The sequence below is a fragment of the Lonchura striata genome, chromosome 19 (genome assembly GCF_050655825.1).
Source record: "Lonchura striata isolate lonStrDom1 chromosome 19, ASM5065582v1, whole genome shotgun sequence".
NCBI classification, from domain to species: domain Eukaryota; kingdom Metazoa; phylum Chordata; class Aves; order Passeriformes; family Estrildidae; genus Lonchura; species Lonchura striata.
This window is the reverse complement of record NC_140721.1, coordinates 1,218,687-1,235,450: the sequence shown is the minus strand read 5'-3', so window position 1 is coordinate 1,235,450 and position 16,764 is coordinate 1,218,687. Positions and strand designations below refer to the sequence as shown.

Genomic DNA, 16,764 nt, shown 5'->3' with positions numbered 1-16,764 from the left:
GAAACATACCAAGGCACTCTCAAACGATAAAGGGCTGCACCTGCCCAAGACCTCCAAGAACATTAAGAAGCAGCAAAATTTGTCTGACCATGTCCATGTAAGAAGTTTAGCCTGCCCCTGCATTCCTTCAGCTGCAGCCAGGATGAAATAAGATTCATGAGTAAGGTGTTCTGCTCCTACCTGCTTCTGTCCTCTCCTACCTGCTTCTCTCCCCATCACTTTCAAATGAATTGACTCTTTATGTTACTTTCCACACACTGCAAGAGATCAGGATTACACAGCACCAACTGAATAATGTTCTGCTCACACTATCATCAGCTTCATGCGTTCAGATGACAGTGATGGGGACTATAAAGGCACGAAGACAGATAATCACTGCTTATGTCTGCAATTATAGTTCCAATAAAGCTTCTTCATGGCTCTTTAGCACTAAGGCTTTTGGACTGGTAACTGAATTGTTTTAATATTTTTTCTATTCCCTATTTTGATCTTTTCCTATTGCATACACATGCTTAACTGAGAGAGAAGACAAATTGCCTCTACTAAAATATCCACTGGAAATACCTACAAAAAGAGGTCCAGAAATCTAAACTGACTTCTTATGACTACAAAATCAAAGCCATGCTCACAAAACTTTGGGGGAATCGTGACTGTGAAAGACTTTTACCTATCATTGTATTTGATTGGGAAGATTAATGACATGGTGGCTGTAACCAGATGAAAAAGAGAAGGGAAAAAATAAAAATCACACAGGACGATCACAATTCCCTCCTCATACATAAATTGCCAGGCACGTCACACAGAGCCTGCTGCTTCGATCCCAATTCCTGGGATTACGTGAGGCAGGACTTTAGAGCACAAAAGGTGCTGTGGCAGGAGATTCCCACTGCCACCCACCCCTGGAGTGCCAGGTGGGCTGGGGCAGGAGATGAGCCAGGCAGGTAGGGGGGACAGAAGCTCAGGATGCTGGGGCAGCCTGTCCCCAGAGCTCTGCAAACACATCAGGACAGGATCCCTGTCCACAGAGCACCGGGGCACCACGGCAGCCATCCCCCCAGCTGCTCCCACGGGCACGGCCTGTGGCACAAAGGAGCCGGGCAGCCCCCAGAGGAGCGTCTGGCACAGCTGTGGGGACAGCAGCCAAGGCTGATCTGGAGGCAGAGACCCCAGGACACGCAGTTCAGCATGCTTCCCCCTCTCCTCCATTACTGAGAGCAGCCCCCTGTGCCCACCCCAATCCTGTGGCAGGCCCCCCCTTTACCCCCAACACTGTGCCCCAGCCCCCAGGCTGGTTTGCAGCCATGAGGCCAGCATGAGCCATAATTCACACCACCAGGGACCTTTCAGGTGCCGTGGCCTGGCATCCTTATCTTGCTTCCCCTCCCGGAGCTCGGAAGTGCTGGTGCACGGCAGGAACCTCAGCAGTTACAGCCTCCACTCCACTCAGGGCTCCCTTGCAAATCTTACAGTCAAAAGCCGTTAAAAACAACAAAAAACCCAGGTTAACCCCTCAAAGACAAGTCACAAAGAGCTGGCAGCGTACAGGGCTGCTCTGCCTCCCACACTTCCTCCCTTCACCCAGGGATGCTGCCAACATCCCCTTCAATCACAGGCAGCCGTTTACTGCGGCACCAAACCCGCGTGGCAGGAAGCGGCTGCGCTCGCTGCCACGCTGAGATCTTTGCAGAATCCCCTGCTGCCCTTTTTCCTCTGACCCTCCATCTCCAGCCTCAATGGCAGCATCAGTACCAGCCTTAGCTGGGTTCCTGCATGCCAAGACCACCAGAGTCTGACCAACAGCGACTCTGCTTCCTCAGCTCTCAACCCCAGCCAACAGCAGGACTAACCCAGCCAACAGTGGGCCTGGGACATTTTCATAGCAGGTTTTATGAGGGTTTTTTCAGCAGGCAGTGTTTGAAGAGGGTACAGTTAAATGTTTGGTGTGTATACAGCAGCACACACATCCAGGGCCAGAGTCTCATAGCTGACCTACAGAAAGTGACTGGGGAGGAAGATGACATGTCTGGTGCAAATCAATCAAAACAACTCCAAGCTCTTTACAGGAGAGACTTTTTGAGGAGAGGGAACTCCTGCTGCAAGAAGCAAACAGTTTTTGCTGTAGTGGTCTCAGGGCTTGCTCAGTACTTACAGAAGAGATCTCTCAGGGATCCTGAGGACATGGCAGAGAACAAGACCTGACACCACCCAACACAGGGCTGGTAGCAGTCCCAGACCAAAAAGTGGGGCAATACCCCCCATCCTCAGAAAACTCCTATTGTATTTCCCATCTCAGCATTACCCTTGGATTTCTTTTCAATGTTTTCTGTTCCCTCCCACAATTCATTGAACACAGCATGCTGCTATAGGTTCTGTAGGTCTGCCAAATACAACAGCAGAAGTAGGCGAGTTTCACCAGCAAAGAAATATCTTTACTCTCATTCACAGCACTCTGCAAACCTCTGGCAAAAGGATAAATGCTCCATGTACATATGGAGCCCTGCACACAGCTCGGGCTCAGAGCAGAGAATCGCACCAACACAGCTCTGAACATAAATGACTGACAACACAGCCAAAAGGAGAACAAAACAGGAGTTCCACTCATTCAGCAAACACTGCAGAAGAATCCCTGGCAACATCCCCTTCAGCAACACCTTCTTCCAGCAGTGCAACAACCACCAAACCTGCCAGTGCTGAGGCTTGCAGCTGGTAAGCTTTTGCCATAAACCAGGCCCCTGACTTGAACATCTCCCAGTCTAGTGGGATTCATGGAGACTTAGGACAAATACCCAGCTCCTTGCAGCCTCTTTTCACACCACATTACCCTTTGGGAAGATTCCTGAACAGTGCTTATCCAGCAATTGGTTAAAGCCTCCCCAGACTCTCTATCCAGCAGGCATTCTCTTTACAACAGCATTCAAGAAGCTGAAAGTCTTGTGGGCACTTCACAGTCCCTATTTTAAATAAATCCAAACTTCAAAACACTTCTTCACCCTGTACTCCTCACTTTCTCTTTGATGCAAAACTGACCCACAGAACAAGGTAAAGATGAGCTCTGAGTCAGGAATACCAAAGCACTGATTAAAACAGCACAGCACAGCTCTGGGAGCACGACAGAGGAATTCTGTACCCTCTGGGCCACACCAGCACTCCCAGGGACCCAGCCCTGAGCCAGGAGGACTGGAGCTGCACCAGGACCCACATCCTCAGCCAAGGAGCCTTGCCCAGCCCCATCTCACAGCTGTGTAGCACACACAAAGGAAAATAAAACCAGGGGGACTTAACAACTTCAAACCCTGCGAACTACTTAATTCACCAGATATTAGTTTCTTTTCCCCACCCCACCATTTTTCCCTCCCACCTGCCAGGCCACCTCATTACTGTCACTCTGCATCAACTCTTGCTACAGTAGTTTTCTTGGACCTTTGCCCCTTCAGTCAGCTTGAAACCTCTTCCCTATTGTACATCAGAGTCAATGAGAAATTAATGCAAGTCTTTGCTGGGGGAGGGCAGGGCAGAGGCACCGACGCTTTCTGCTGCTGTCAATGCTTCTTTTCCTTCACCCTGCCTGCCACGTACACTTCACCAACATATTAAGGAGCCTTGTCTGCATCTCACTGAGGTCTCTGGGACTATTCCTCATGTGCAGAATTGCATAAGCCTTAGCAGGGTCCTTCTTTATAATACAAAGTTCCCAAAGTACAATCTTAATTTAAGCCTACTCAGTCACAACAATACACTCAGCTGCAGATGTCCCAGCACAGGGAATGACTGAGCAGGGGAGAACAACTTCCCAGCATTCTTCAGATTTTCTCTGCACTCAAAAAATGGAAGTACTTTCAACAGGAGAGTAGTAAAATGCCAAAGTTTAGAAGTAACTTATTAATACCGCATGCTGATCTGGCTACAGAGTTTCACAGTAACTTTTAAATTACTCAGCAAACCACAATTTCTACAGCAATAATATCGTAAAAATCATAGGCCATGTTGAACACTACTCACATAGTTTACAGAATTATTCCAGTGTGACTAAGGCAAACAGAACGTGTGATTTCAGGGCTGGAGACTAAATTAAGCTTCAATAATGACTTTTTTTCAAGTCTGATGCTACAGTGACCTTGCAATCAGTTTTTTGAGAAAACAGCAGAATAGTATTTTCTTGTGAGTGAGATCCTCCAGTGGAGGGGGGAATATGAGAGAGATGAAACTGCCTATCTGAAGAAGTGATAGAACTGACCATATACAAAGTACTGTCAAATACACAAAGTAATCTTTTAATCTTTTTCTGCTACGGGCTTCACAGTTCACCAAAGCATTTAATAATGTGCTTTGAGCCCATGCTGATTCAGCAAAGCACTTACCCACATGCTTATGCCAACTTAAGTACATGCTTAAGTGCCTTCACACAATAGGGGCAGAGAAGACTCAGCCCCTGAGATGAACCATTTTCTGAAACAAGCCATTTTCCCCTAAGGTGACTGACTATTTACAGCTTCTCTTCACTTTACAGCATGACCCAAAATGTATTTGAAGAGAACACTTAAGATTCAAGGTAGAGCTTAATGAACTAGAATTGTTCTTTGCTCCTTCTCAGCACAACATACATCTTGATGCACACACCCTACCTTGCCCTGTTTCAGTGGCTCTCCTCTAAAAATAAGTTCCAAGTTGCCTTAATGCTTTGGATTTCACAACATTTATGAGACTATCACCAGAGTCAACAGGCTAAAAAAAGAATCCATTAGCATTAACTGGCCTGTCACTGGCAGTGACAAATAAATGAATTTGATGGTTTTAGATCAGTCATTAGTAGACCTACCCCCGGGCTGATAAAGGCTCAGCACTTTGCAGAGGAGATGTACTCAATCTGGAAGCAGAGGGGGATGCACAGGGGTGTTAGCATGCTGCTTTCCTTCCATTTCCCTGACCTCCCTGCCTCGGAACCTTTCCTGGCATATACAAGTGCACAAAAGTCACCTGGTAGGTGCCATTAAAAATAATCCAACAATTCAGGAAAACACAGGCAATGAAGAACCTCCTTTTTTAAAAAAATCCCATGTTAGACAGTGTTCAATTAGGACTATTCTTAACATGAAGGACATCCTTAGGCAATGAGAATGGAAATACAGACGTTTTAACAAGCACAAGACAGTCTGTGGGGATTCAGGACAACATGAACAATCTACCTGAGTGATTGGGGAGACAAAATACATGTTTACATCTCCAAAATACAACAGTTACAGAAATGCAGCTCAGCTCCTGTTTCTGACAGAACTCCCTGCACTCCACACAAGGCCCTTACAGCCCCTTCTTCCTCTGGCTGTGACATCCAAGGACAGAGATCACCCCCAGCCTTGGCCACACCAGAGAGAGCACAAACCCAGCCCAAAGACAAGGGGTTCCAAAACCCTGATCCTACACTGCCTGGAGCTGGCTTCATCAGCCAAGACCCAGACTCTGAAACTTTTCTACTGGACCATCCAATTCTTGGAGCAGCTTACCCTGGACAAGGGATCCACATCAAGGTTGGATTGGTCTTGAACAAGACACCCAGTGGCCATGGACCACCCAAAGAAATCCCCCACACCATCTGGGAAGGACTTCACACTACTCTGCACACAGATGATACCATGATTATTATCAAGGTACATATCTATGCCTGATGCCAAGATTAGGAAATACTTCCTCTCTTACTCCACCCAGACCCGCAAATGCAGGGGAATCTAAAAAGAATTTAAACAAATCCTCAGGAAAAGGTCTGACCTTGCTGCTCATTACAGCCTGGTGGGGAAGGAAGGGTGGCAGGAAAGGAAGAATCCCTAGTTCTGATACTGTGTCCAGTTCACACTCTTTTGAGGAAAAAAAAAAAGAAATTTCAAAGTCTACCTAACACCTAAAATAAGATGGGAAGTAGTAGGACTAACCTGGAGGAGTTTACACAAACAGAACTCTTGATTTTCAAGGTCCATCACTTGCTTTGGAATAAAATCTCTCCCTGCTACTCTGGCTGAGGCTTATCAGACAGCCAAGGGACACAGACACCCCACCCACAGCTAACTTAATTGGAATCAGACATCTAAATCCACTGGCTAGCTTTAAAAAAAAAATCCCAGGTTAGCCTGGGTGCTATCCCGAAAGGGCATGCCCTCCATTTGCTGCTCTGGAACAGGCAGCTTCACACCACCTCACATGAAAGGAGAGCTGCTGACACTGCCTCTTGCCCAAGAAGAAGGACCAGATGTGCACAACTGCTGAGCCCACGTGCCCAGGCAGGCAGGAAACCCAGCTGGCCACGGGCACCGTGCGGATCCGGGATGGGCTGGGGCACGGAGGGGCCAGGACAGTCCTGCTCCAACCCCTGGGACAGTGACAGAGTCCTGCTCCAACCCCTGGGACAGTGAGAGTCCTGCTCCAACCCCTGGGATAGTGACACAGCCAATAAAGACATCGCTGCTGCATCCCCAGCCCGTTACCAGACAAAATAACCAAACCAGGTCCCTCTGCTGTTCTGTGGCACCAGCTCCATGCTCCATCCGTGCAGGCTGGACCCCCCACCTGCAGTCAGGGTCATGCAGGCAGGACACCAGACACGCCGTGCCAGCAGCAGCAGGCACCAACCCTGCCCTTTTCATCCAGGAAGGCTCCAGAACACAGCCAGCAGGGCACAGCCACAGTGCCCAAGAATGCCACACGCCTTACTACAGCTCCAGCTTGCTGAACTGGGAGCAATTCCCAACCACTTGTGTTACATCCCTGGAGTAAGTGCAGGAGAACAAGCACCTCCATCCCACTCTGGAGGAACCTGAGCACAGAACCTCCCTGGGCAGCCTCACTGACTGGAAACTTTGGCTGAAGTTTTACCTGCTTCTGTTTCAGATGTGGCTCTGCACAACAAAGCATCCAAATTGCAATACCAAAAACATTTTCATGGCCAAGGAGCTACTTCACTGACATAGGCTACTGTCCTTTTGCTCTTCAGGTTTGTTTTGTTTTTGAAATAAATCCCTAAGGCAGAGGCATGAGGGAGGAAAATGCTCACATTTGAAATTATCTAATGAAAATGTTAAATTGGGTAAGCCTTCTCCAACCTAACAGAGCAGGTAACATCAGAAATGGCAGGCTACGTTAATAGTAAGTCAAATTATTGTAGTCTTCAGTATTCAAAAAGGGGTACAAGGATTTTTTTAAATCAGCAGTTACAGATGATCTCCTGTTACAGAGTGTCTTCCAGCATGGGAAGCAAGACAAATTTTTGTCAAGGAACAGCAGCCCTGAGGAAGCCCATATATTCACCAGAAGCCCAAGGAGTTAAACCCTGCAGCGGATTTCCTAAAACAATAGCTTCAAGTCGTGCTGGCCTTCCCAAGGAGAGCAGGATTACACATCCCGGTAATCCAGCACAGGCAGACAGGAGGATTTCTGCAGGGTCATTCTAAGGAAAGCAGGGAAGAATGCTGGGCTGTTACAACCTGCCACTGCTGGCTCAGGAGCCAATTTGCATCACCAGAGAGGTGTCAAACCAAGGTTTAAAAAACCCAAAAGAAAGTGTTTTACTGGGCTGGGGTTTGAAAGGATCCACCGAGGAAGAAGTGAGCGTGGACTGGCAAAGCTCAGCTCCAATGACAGGGATGGACAAATGGATGGATGGAAGCACGAGAAGAGGGAGCGCACCCCCAAACTTGCTTCACCTCAGCCCCCATTACTGCCAGGAAAAGCACAGGAAAAGGTAAAAACCCAAAACAAATCCCCATTTTGCTAAACATACCAGGAGATCACTCGGGGGGAAAAAATACAAAACAAAACACAAATTCTCCCCTTGCACCTAAAGAGAGACAGAGACATTTCATTAAATGCCATTAATCTCCACAGACCCAAGCATTAGCTAGTTAATTAGACTAAAGTACAGTCACATTTTAACGCTGAGCATTTGCTATTCAACTGGGATAAATGAACAACTAAAGTCCAAAACCTTAATTCAGTATCTAATTAAAAAACCAGAAAACAAAATATTCAGATTATGAAATGCTTGCCAGAATAATACATCATAATTGATGTAAAATCTGGTCTTTATTGCATCTGATTTTCTCCAGTCTCCAAAACAGGCTGTTTTCAATCTTCAGATTTTTTTCAAGTGCCCCGTAGAAATCCCAACACTTTAGAAAGGACAACTGTGTAAAAAGCAGCAACAGACACTGCTGACCTCTCCAGAGAGAGCAAGCTCCTGCTAGGAGTGGAATTTGACCATTCCAGCATTTGCCCCACGTTTGAAAGATGTCTATTACCAAAAACCAAGGAAAAAAACCCCCTACGTGTAGAAAAACAAAATCCCCTTTGTCAATACAACCTGATTTTGCATTCTTTAACACAAAAATTTAACTCACTAATATCCTCGATGTAAAACACGTCCTCGTTTTTTTAATTGTTACAGAAGTAATCACATGGGACAGCTTAACAACTCTGTTGCATGCATTACAAACTTCTCCAAATAACTCTGTAAAAACAGGTAACTGGCACTGAAGACAGTTTAAAATGCAAATTAACCTTTAAAAGGTATTGGGAAGGGGGATAGGCACATCAAGCTCAAGATCAAAATTCTGTAAACTTTAAATTGTATATTATAGATGGCATCAATCCAACAACACAATCCAGAAGCCACAAGCCCCACACACTATAAACTCTTTGCTCAGTGCAGAAGCAAGCCAGGCACACTATTATTCACCAATTAGTAATTAGATATGTCCTAGGAAGAAAAGAACCTCTAAACATTTGCCTACATTAGTCTGGTTTAAAATTCTGCGAGTAGGCTGTTGGGGTTTGTTCCCTTTTTTTTTTTTTTGTAAGAACTCCCCAGCACCTCTCCTGTGCTATGCCTGGGGGTTTTAAATGGCACAGGGTTTTTCCTAGGTGCCTATTTTGTGCAATACTTAACATCATGGTTCAACACACACAGTTACACTGCTTGCTTTCATGAGGGGCTGCATGCAATAGCAGTTCAGGCAGTTGGTCTGGTAGTTTCCCACCACCAACTTTAAACCACTTTTCCTTATTGCCTTGCATGCACAACTTTGCAGGCTTTTTCTCCCATTTTTACCAGAAGACTGAAGTTACCCAAGATGACAAGTGTATACACAAGTGCCATACATCGGTTAAATTTTTTCCAATAGACTCTCAAAAACAAATTAAAAAAAACGTCAATTACAAAAGTTTTCTTTCAGCCTCTGGCTTTCAAAATTCACACGCTGCAAGTCTGGCTTTGAAACCGATTTGTTTTCATTAGGCACAACTAAAGAGCAACAAGCACTTGCATGGCACAGGCAGCTCCTGCAGGAGAAATGGCACCCAGCGGCATTTGGAGGGAGCACAGGGAGAAGCGCCCGTGTCCCTGCACCGTCCCCGTGCCACGCCGGGGACTGGCCACAGCATCCCCAGGCCACTGCTCCGGCCAGCTGGACACCCACAGCTCACTGCTCCCCTGCTCTTACAGAACAGCCAGGGCTCGGAGCCTCACCACAAACTTGCCCTCCCAGGCTAACACACAACTCCGCACGCATCTCCCCAGTTATACAAAAGAAAATTTGCAAACAATGAAGGCAGAGATACATCCCCATCCATCACAACCACAGAACTGAAAGCTCACTCAAAACAAGCCTGAAGCCTGCACTTAATCCAAACACTCTCCACGAGCACAACACGCTGCCCAGAGCGGCCGCCGGGCGCGGGGCCGCGGCAGAACCGGCCCCGGTGCCGCCGGAGCGGCTCTGCTCGGACACGGAGCAGCCTCCTGGGCCCCAGCCACGCACTGATCCCCCCAGAGCAGCAGCTTTAAAAGCTTTCATTGCCAATTCCCCGGCTGAAACCCGAACTGCCTGGCAACAATGATTCTCTGTGTGCCTGAAATCCTATTATCGATCCTCCTACTTACCTTGGGCTGTGCTCGTCGGGGAAACGCAACTTTAGGGTCAATCTGAGGAAAAAGAAAAGGGGAAATCAACAGGGTAGCTTTGGTTGTCATTTTACATTATTTTGGTTTTAAATCACTGAATTATTAATCCCTCATTTCTCAGGCTTGTAATTCAGCACAGCGGGTCATCCAGAGCTACTCTGGAAATGACAGGTCACAGTCTGGGTTTGTCTGGGGAGTTTGGCAGGGGCGGGGAGAACGGGAAGACAGGAAGAAAACATCTCTTCTGCACTTCTCCTCCATCATCTTCTGGGCAGCAATCCCCATGGGTGCTCAGGGAGCTCTGGATCAGCATCTGTGTGCTGCCTCTACCACCAAAACTGCATGTTGAGGATTTTCCACATGCCCTAGAGGTTGCACAGAAAGAGGGCCAGCATTCCTGACCAACATCTTAACTTGGTGGCTTGGACACCTGCTCCTTCCTGCACTTGGGTTTGGGGTGGCTTCTTTTTTTCTGCTTTGTTTTGCTAACTGACAAGCAACACCATACAAAAAAGGAAAGTCAAAACTAAAGTCAAATTATTCACATTTCAATTACTAAAACCGAAACATTTGAAGAACTAGAGTCCCCTCCATAATAATATGCCCAATTGATCTGATTTACTCACTCTCAAAGAAATTATGTGAGCAATGGAAAACTCCAAAGGGGCATTTTTGGGATGGGGCGGGAAGGGAAGAGAGTAAGTTACAAACAAGTTTCATGTGTGTGAAATATACACACATTGACCTCAAAAGTAAACAACTTCCTAAAAAAGGTTTTCCATTAAGGAGTTACTTGAACTATTCATGTATGAAGCAGGTCACCATAGACAAAAAGAAAGGGGGAAGAAGCCCCCTTGCTTTACCCACCCTGGCCTGTTTTAAGATGCAGCGTTGGCTCCCCTTGCGCTGCATGAATTAGCACGTCCCCTCTGCATTCCAAAATGCTCGTTCTGCAACCCCACACAACTTCCACGGGGGTCATCCCTAAAAAGGGACTCCTCTCTCCCATTCAAAAATCACATGAAACCAAAAAGGCACCACGGCAGACACAAAGAAATGGCACCCAGTGGTGTTTGGAGGGAGCACACGGGCAGAAGGCTGGATGTAAACAAAACCACCAGACCTTCCAACAATGGCTCCCCTAAATCGCAGCAGAACGTCCGTGTGCTGCTGCTCTCACTGCTGGCTCTCAGCAGCACCTGCACGCAGACATCTTCTGCCTAAAGGGTCTGGAAAAGGATGGTTTGAAGTACTGGATCCTACCTGAACTGTGCAACCTACACAGCTTTCAGTGCTGTCCTTGCCTGCACACCCAACTAACACTGACAGTGCTAAGCATATTTAGGACAGGCTTTTTTAGAGTTCTGGTTTGGCTTTTGTTGTGTTCCCCCCCCTCAAGCAAACCCTGATGAGGAAGAGGAGCTGTCTGCATTTGATATTGTTATTCCTCTGGTGATAAATATTCCTGTCACTGCTAAATAACCACGGGCCTCTCCTAAAAAGCAGTTTTACTCAATTAATTTGTCAAAATGGGAAATACCGCAGACATTTGATGTGCAGCTGATAAAACTGATTTGCCTCTATCAGGTACAAATATTGCATCTTTTTTAGGACACACCTGAGAAATGAGCGATTACATGCCATTTTATTGTTCAAAAAGCATAAAAAGTAAAATTATTTATCTAGAGAGCTAACCTTTTCATAGAGATTAACATTATCTACAAATATATTCAGCACTGACTAGGCATTTGTCTACTGGGGAAATACAACAGGTACGGATTTTCCACAGCGATACCCAAAGGTGGAAAAATATGCACTTTTCTATGTTTGCTCCAAAACTACAAGTTTTCCCACCAAAGAACACCAGGCCCATCAGAGGGACATCACTGCAAAGTCCTGCTGGTAAGAAGCTGGGAGAGCCATTAAACTCCAAAGCAACACATTCATTTTTGAAGGTCAGTTCAAAGAGCATGGACTCCCTTGCACCACGGCGACAGATTTTCTAAAAGAACTGAATTTTCCTTCCCAAAACCTTTTGCATAAACACCATCAGCCTTTGAAAACAAACACTAGCAATGAATGTGGCAAATCCATACCTTTTGCATAACCCTGTCAACTATTTAAACAACCAAAAAGGAAAAAAAAAAGAAAACAAAAACAAAAAACCAAAGTTCTACCAAAAAAAAAAAATTAGTTAGTTAGGTACAATTCTACTTACTGTATCTACAAGTCCTCTAGGAAATGACTATAATACTATTTCTGATATGAATGGCCATTACCTAAACAAAGCTTTTAACGTAACTGTAAACAAGAGCGACGTTTCCATGCCAATACCCAACCGATCTGCCTCCTGTGCTGAACGTTGAAACAGAGTCAAATGCCTTGTTATACTGCACAACAGTTACTACAATACTCTACAAATACACGCCTGAAAGGACCTGCCTGGTCTGTGCTTCACTTTTAAGCTGCGTTACGGATTCTAAGGTCAGTTTTGTATTTGGATTGATTCAATCATTATCACACAACCAAAACTGAGGCAGATCCGCCCCAGTGAAGCTCGTCACCCCTCCCCCAGAGAAGAGCAAATTAATACATTGCAGGGACTAGACTGTGATACAAGAAAAAAGCTGGGGGAGGACCTAATTATAGTCAGAAATATGACAGGGTGTCCTCCCATGATTTTTTTTTTAACTCTCGTTCAAGATACTGTTTGCCTTTGTTCTTCTTATCTAAATTTATCTTTAAAAACACATAAAGAATATAGCTGTACATGAAAAGTCTGGTGAGTTTAATTTCAGGAGCACGGTTGAATCAGTTATCTTACCATATCTGATTAAACCTAAAATCAAATTATTAAGGCATGTGAAAGCATGGGCTTCGTGTTCAGGCAAGCCCAGCAGAATGTGCAGGTCAAATTAAAACACTAGATTCCACCTGCTTCTACAAGAGCTTTAGGCTTTTTGTTTCCATATAAATTACATTTTTAAAAAAACATATCCTCGTGTTTGCTCCCTGCTTCTCCCTTTCTTCATTTAACTACAATCTCGCACACACAGGCACCCGTGAGATGTTGCAGCACCGAGACAGGATTGCTCCTAACACCACGCTCAGGTTAAAATAAAACCCTTAAGCCCCAGGACACAGCCTCTAAACCCCAGTGACAGTGAGGACCACGCTCCATCTGCCCAGCAGAAGGTCTCTGCAGACAGTTCCCTTCCCCAAACACAGCCCCTCCAGAGCCAGCAGCACCAGAGCACTGATGACCTCTACCAGTGTCCTTCCCCCCTCCCCTCCCAGCTTTGCCGAGGCTCAAAACTACAAACGAAGTAGGAGGCACAAAACTTCATCTTTTTGCTTGGCCTTGATCACAGGGAGAAAACAGGGCCCAGAGCTGCACTAGCCCGATACCTTTTGTTTGACCCAACACTGAAAACACCATATTGGGGTAGGGGGCAAACTCGGGTGGGGAATTCTTGTTTAAAAAAGCCCCAACAAATGTAATGTTTATTAAAAAAAAAAAATCAGCTGCATCTCACAAGCATTTTTTTCCTTATAGCATGCACTGGAGACTGAGCGCAGCAAAAAGCTCTGGAGAAACAACAACACATTAGGACTTGTGCTTCTCTACCACATCCACTCTCCAGCTCTTGCAGAGCTTCCCATAAATTACCGCGTGCATTTCGCCGGGGCCCTGCCATCACAGGTGAGGGGACCTCTCCAAAAAATGACTTTGGGAAATGACACGAGCAGCAGCTTTCGCGGTTTGACAGTAAGTCACTCCCACCTTGAAACGCGCTCAACAATACATAAATAATCAATCAAAAGAATCACAAAGTTCCCCGCAGAAAGCGTGCCGCAGCCCAACACCAAAAAAAAAGTTGGATTTTACTCCACAGCTTTTTCAATGTCACCGCTCAATAAAATATAAGGCCGGGGGAGGAGCCAGCGGTCGGTATGGGCGAATTCGGATTTCGGGGGAAAATAAAAATAAAAAAAATAATAAAAAAAAAGAAAGTTACCGGTTTTGACAAGTTAAAAGGCAGAGTCTATAAAAACCATAACGGAACAGCGGAGCGAGGTCCCGGCTCGATGCCGGGCCGGCAGCGGCCGAGCGGGGCTCGGAGCGGCGTCCCCGCCGGGCAGGGCAGGGCAGGGCAGGGCGGCGGGCAGCCCAGCAGCACCTACCGTCTTGGAGTCCAGCTCGTGGTGCGGCTGAGCCAGGACTTTGTCTACACTCGCCGGATCCGCGAACGTAACGAACCCGAAGCCTCTGCGAGAGACAAAGAGCGAGGGGATGGCGGGGGGGTGGGGGGGTGGTGATGAGAATTGGAGCCAAAGGGAGAAGTCGTAAAAATAAACCGCTGGGTCCCCCTCCTTCCTCCGCCCTCCCCCGGAGCCGCCGGGTGCAGGGGCGGCCGGCTCCGGCCCCGGCCCCTCTCCGGCTCCACCGGCCGCTTTGTTTCCTGCTCCGGCGGGAGGGATGCGGGCGGGGAGAGCCGTCCCGCAGCGCCCCACGCGCGCAGTGGGATGCGGGGCTGGCATTCCGGGCTGGCATCGGGGGCTGCGGGTCCACCCGCCCCGACCGCAACTCGCGAAGTTTGTCAGCCCGAGCGGGGTGGGCGGCGGTTTTACCTGGAGCGCTTGGTGGTGGGGTCCCGCATGACCATACACTCCCTAATTTCTCCGAATTTGCTAAAATAGTCTCTAAGGCTGTCTGCGGAGAGAGAGCGGAGAGGGAGAGGAGGGTCAGGGCTGGGGGGGCGCGGGCAGGGCCCGGCGCGGCGGGACGCGGCCCACGCGGGGCGGGACACGCGTGGGGACGGGGCGGCGGTTACCTGGTGAGGTTTGCCAGCTGAGGCCGCCGATGAACATCTTGCTGGAGGGAGAGAGCAGAGCGGAGTTGAGCGCCGGTGCGGGATCGGCCATTTTGACGGGGCAGCTCCCGGCGGGGCGGAGGGGCGCGGAGCGGAGCGGCGCGGAGCGGGGCGGGCCCGCCTGACCGCCCCTCGCCCCCGCCGCCCCGCCGACTTACCCGGGGTCGTGCTGCGCCTCTCCGGGGCTCCCCGAGGTAGCCTGGCTCCCGTCCGCCTCCATGGCCGCGCCGAGCGAGAGCCCCTTTGAGAACCCCCCCCGCCCGCCCAACCCGCCCCCCCCGGCCCGGCTCTGGCTCGGTTTGCTCCGCTTGCTTTGCCCCTTTTTCCCTTCCCCCTCCTCCTCCTCCTCCTCCTCCTCCTCCTCCTCCTCCTCCCTCCGCTACCGGAGGATCTCACTGGAGAGGCGCTGGGGCAGCAGCCAGATCCGTCACACGTGGGATCGGCTTAGCTCAGCGCCGCGCCGGCGCTCCCTCCCCCCGCCGCCATCCTCCCCTCCCTCCATCCCGCCCCTCCCCCGCGGGGCGGGGCCTCCGCGGCGCGTGGCTCTCCGTGACGTCACCGCGACGTCACCGCGCCCTCCCCGCGCGGCTCCCGCCCCGCGCGCGTCCGTCCCTCACGCGTGTCCGCGAGACCCGAGGCTGTGCCCATGGGGCTGTCCCCATAGACTGTGCCCGTGGGGCTGTGCCCATGGGGCTGTCCCCATAGACTGTGCCCGTGGGGCTGTGCCCACGGGGCTGTGCCCATGGGGCTGTCCACATGGGGCTGTCCCCCGGGGCTGTGCCCACGGGGCTGTGCCCCGGGACTGTGCCCATGGAGCTGTGCCCCGGGACTGTGCCCGTGGGACTGTGCCCGTGGGGCTGTCCTCATAGACTGTGCCCACGGGGCTGTGCCCACGGGGCTATCCCCCGGGACTGTGCCCGTGGGGCTGTGCCCGTGGGGCTGTCCCCATAGACTGTGCCCACGGGGCTATCCCCCGGGACTGTGCCCATGGAGCTGTGCCCATGGGGCTATCCCCCGGGACTGTGCCCGTGGGGCTGTGCCTATGGGGCTGTGCCCCAGGACTGTGCCCGTGGGGCTGTGCCCATGGAGCTGTGCCTATGGGGCTGTGCCCCGGGACTGTCCACATGGAGCTGTGCCCATGGGGCTATCCCCCGGGACTGTGCCCACGGGGCTCTGCCTATGGGACTGTGCCCACAGCACTGTGCCCCCAGGCTCTGCTCCCACCCGCATAGCCAGGCGGGCGTCAGGGGAGATTCCGGGGGCTGGGAAGCGCCTGCTGGGTGTCCAGGAGAGGAAAAGTACATGTTAGGGACTCGGGAAGAATTCGGGCCTTACAGAAAGTGTCATCCCGTCTCCAAGCCTGGGCATCGCGCCCCACGCTGCCCTTGGCACCGCCCGGACCCTGCGGACACCCCGGGTTTAAAGTGCAGCTTTCTGGGGCTGCTCAGAGAAAGCGGCTGCAGCCCGGTGCTCCTGCAGCTCCAGCACCCCCGAGTCCCCACGTCCCTGTGCCACCATGTCCTGGGGCTCCTCCACATGCCAGTGCCCTTGCAGGGCTCCAGCAGCCCCGCGTCCCTGCTCCCTGCTGTTCCCATGTCCTATAGCCCCACACCCCGAGGCTCCGCTGAACCCCTCAGTTCAGGGAACCCCTCGGCCCCACAGGCACTGCCCAGCCGGCGTTTCCCCTCAGCTCCTGCATTTCCCACTCCGTGCTTGACCAGTGCTTTGCGGGATGGGGCTGCCAGGTATTGGTGTGATTATCCACAGCAATCAGGTTCACCTAAATGAAGGAGCATGGACTGCACACCCAGCGGGACTGAGCCACATTGCCCTACATTTTCAGAGACATCTGTGGATTTTGAGTTCTTCCACCTGTCCAGCACCGAGTGCCTCCCAACCAAAGACCTCCCAGCTCAGCAGCCAAGCCTACAAGAGCTGTTTTGGGGTTGC

The 16,764-nt window shown here is 49.8% G+C and overlaps 1 protein-coding gene across 14 annotated transcripts in view; it reads right to left on the bottom strand.

Moving 5' to 3' along the window:
• MSI2 (musashi RNA binding protein 2) overlaps positions 1-15,330 on the bottom strand; it is a 204,667-nt gene extending 189,337 nt beyond the window's left edge. For 8 of the 14 annotated variants that reach the window (XR_014949525.1, XR_014949526.1, XR_014949524.1 and 5 more), the window contains exons 1-5: positions 14,973-15,329; positions 14,776-14,816; positions 14,573-14,654; positions 14,126-14,210; positions 9,920-9,961 (exon numbers count right to left, since the gene is read on the bottom strand). Coding sequence is in view for 10 of the 14 variants with exons in the window: in XM_085557188.1 (XP_085413314.1) it covers positions 9,920-9,961; positions 14,126-14,210; positions 14,573-14,654; positions 14,776-14,816; positions 14,973-15,034 (312 nt within the window). In the remaining 4 variants the exon portion in view is untranslated. Of the gene's footprint in view, positions 1-9,919; positions 9,962-14,125; positions 14,211-14,572; positions 14,655-14,775; positions 14,817-14,972 lie in introns of all 14 variants that reach the window. The other 6 variants (XR_014949523.1, XM_021533021.3, XM_085557186.1 and 3 more) reach the window with 2 other exon arrangements.
• Positions 15,331-16,764: the final 1,434 nt, after the last annotated feature.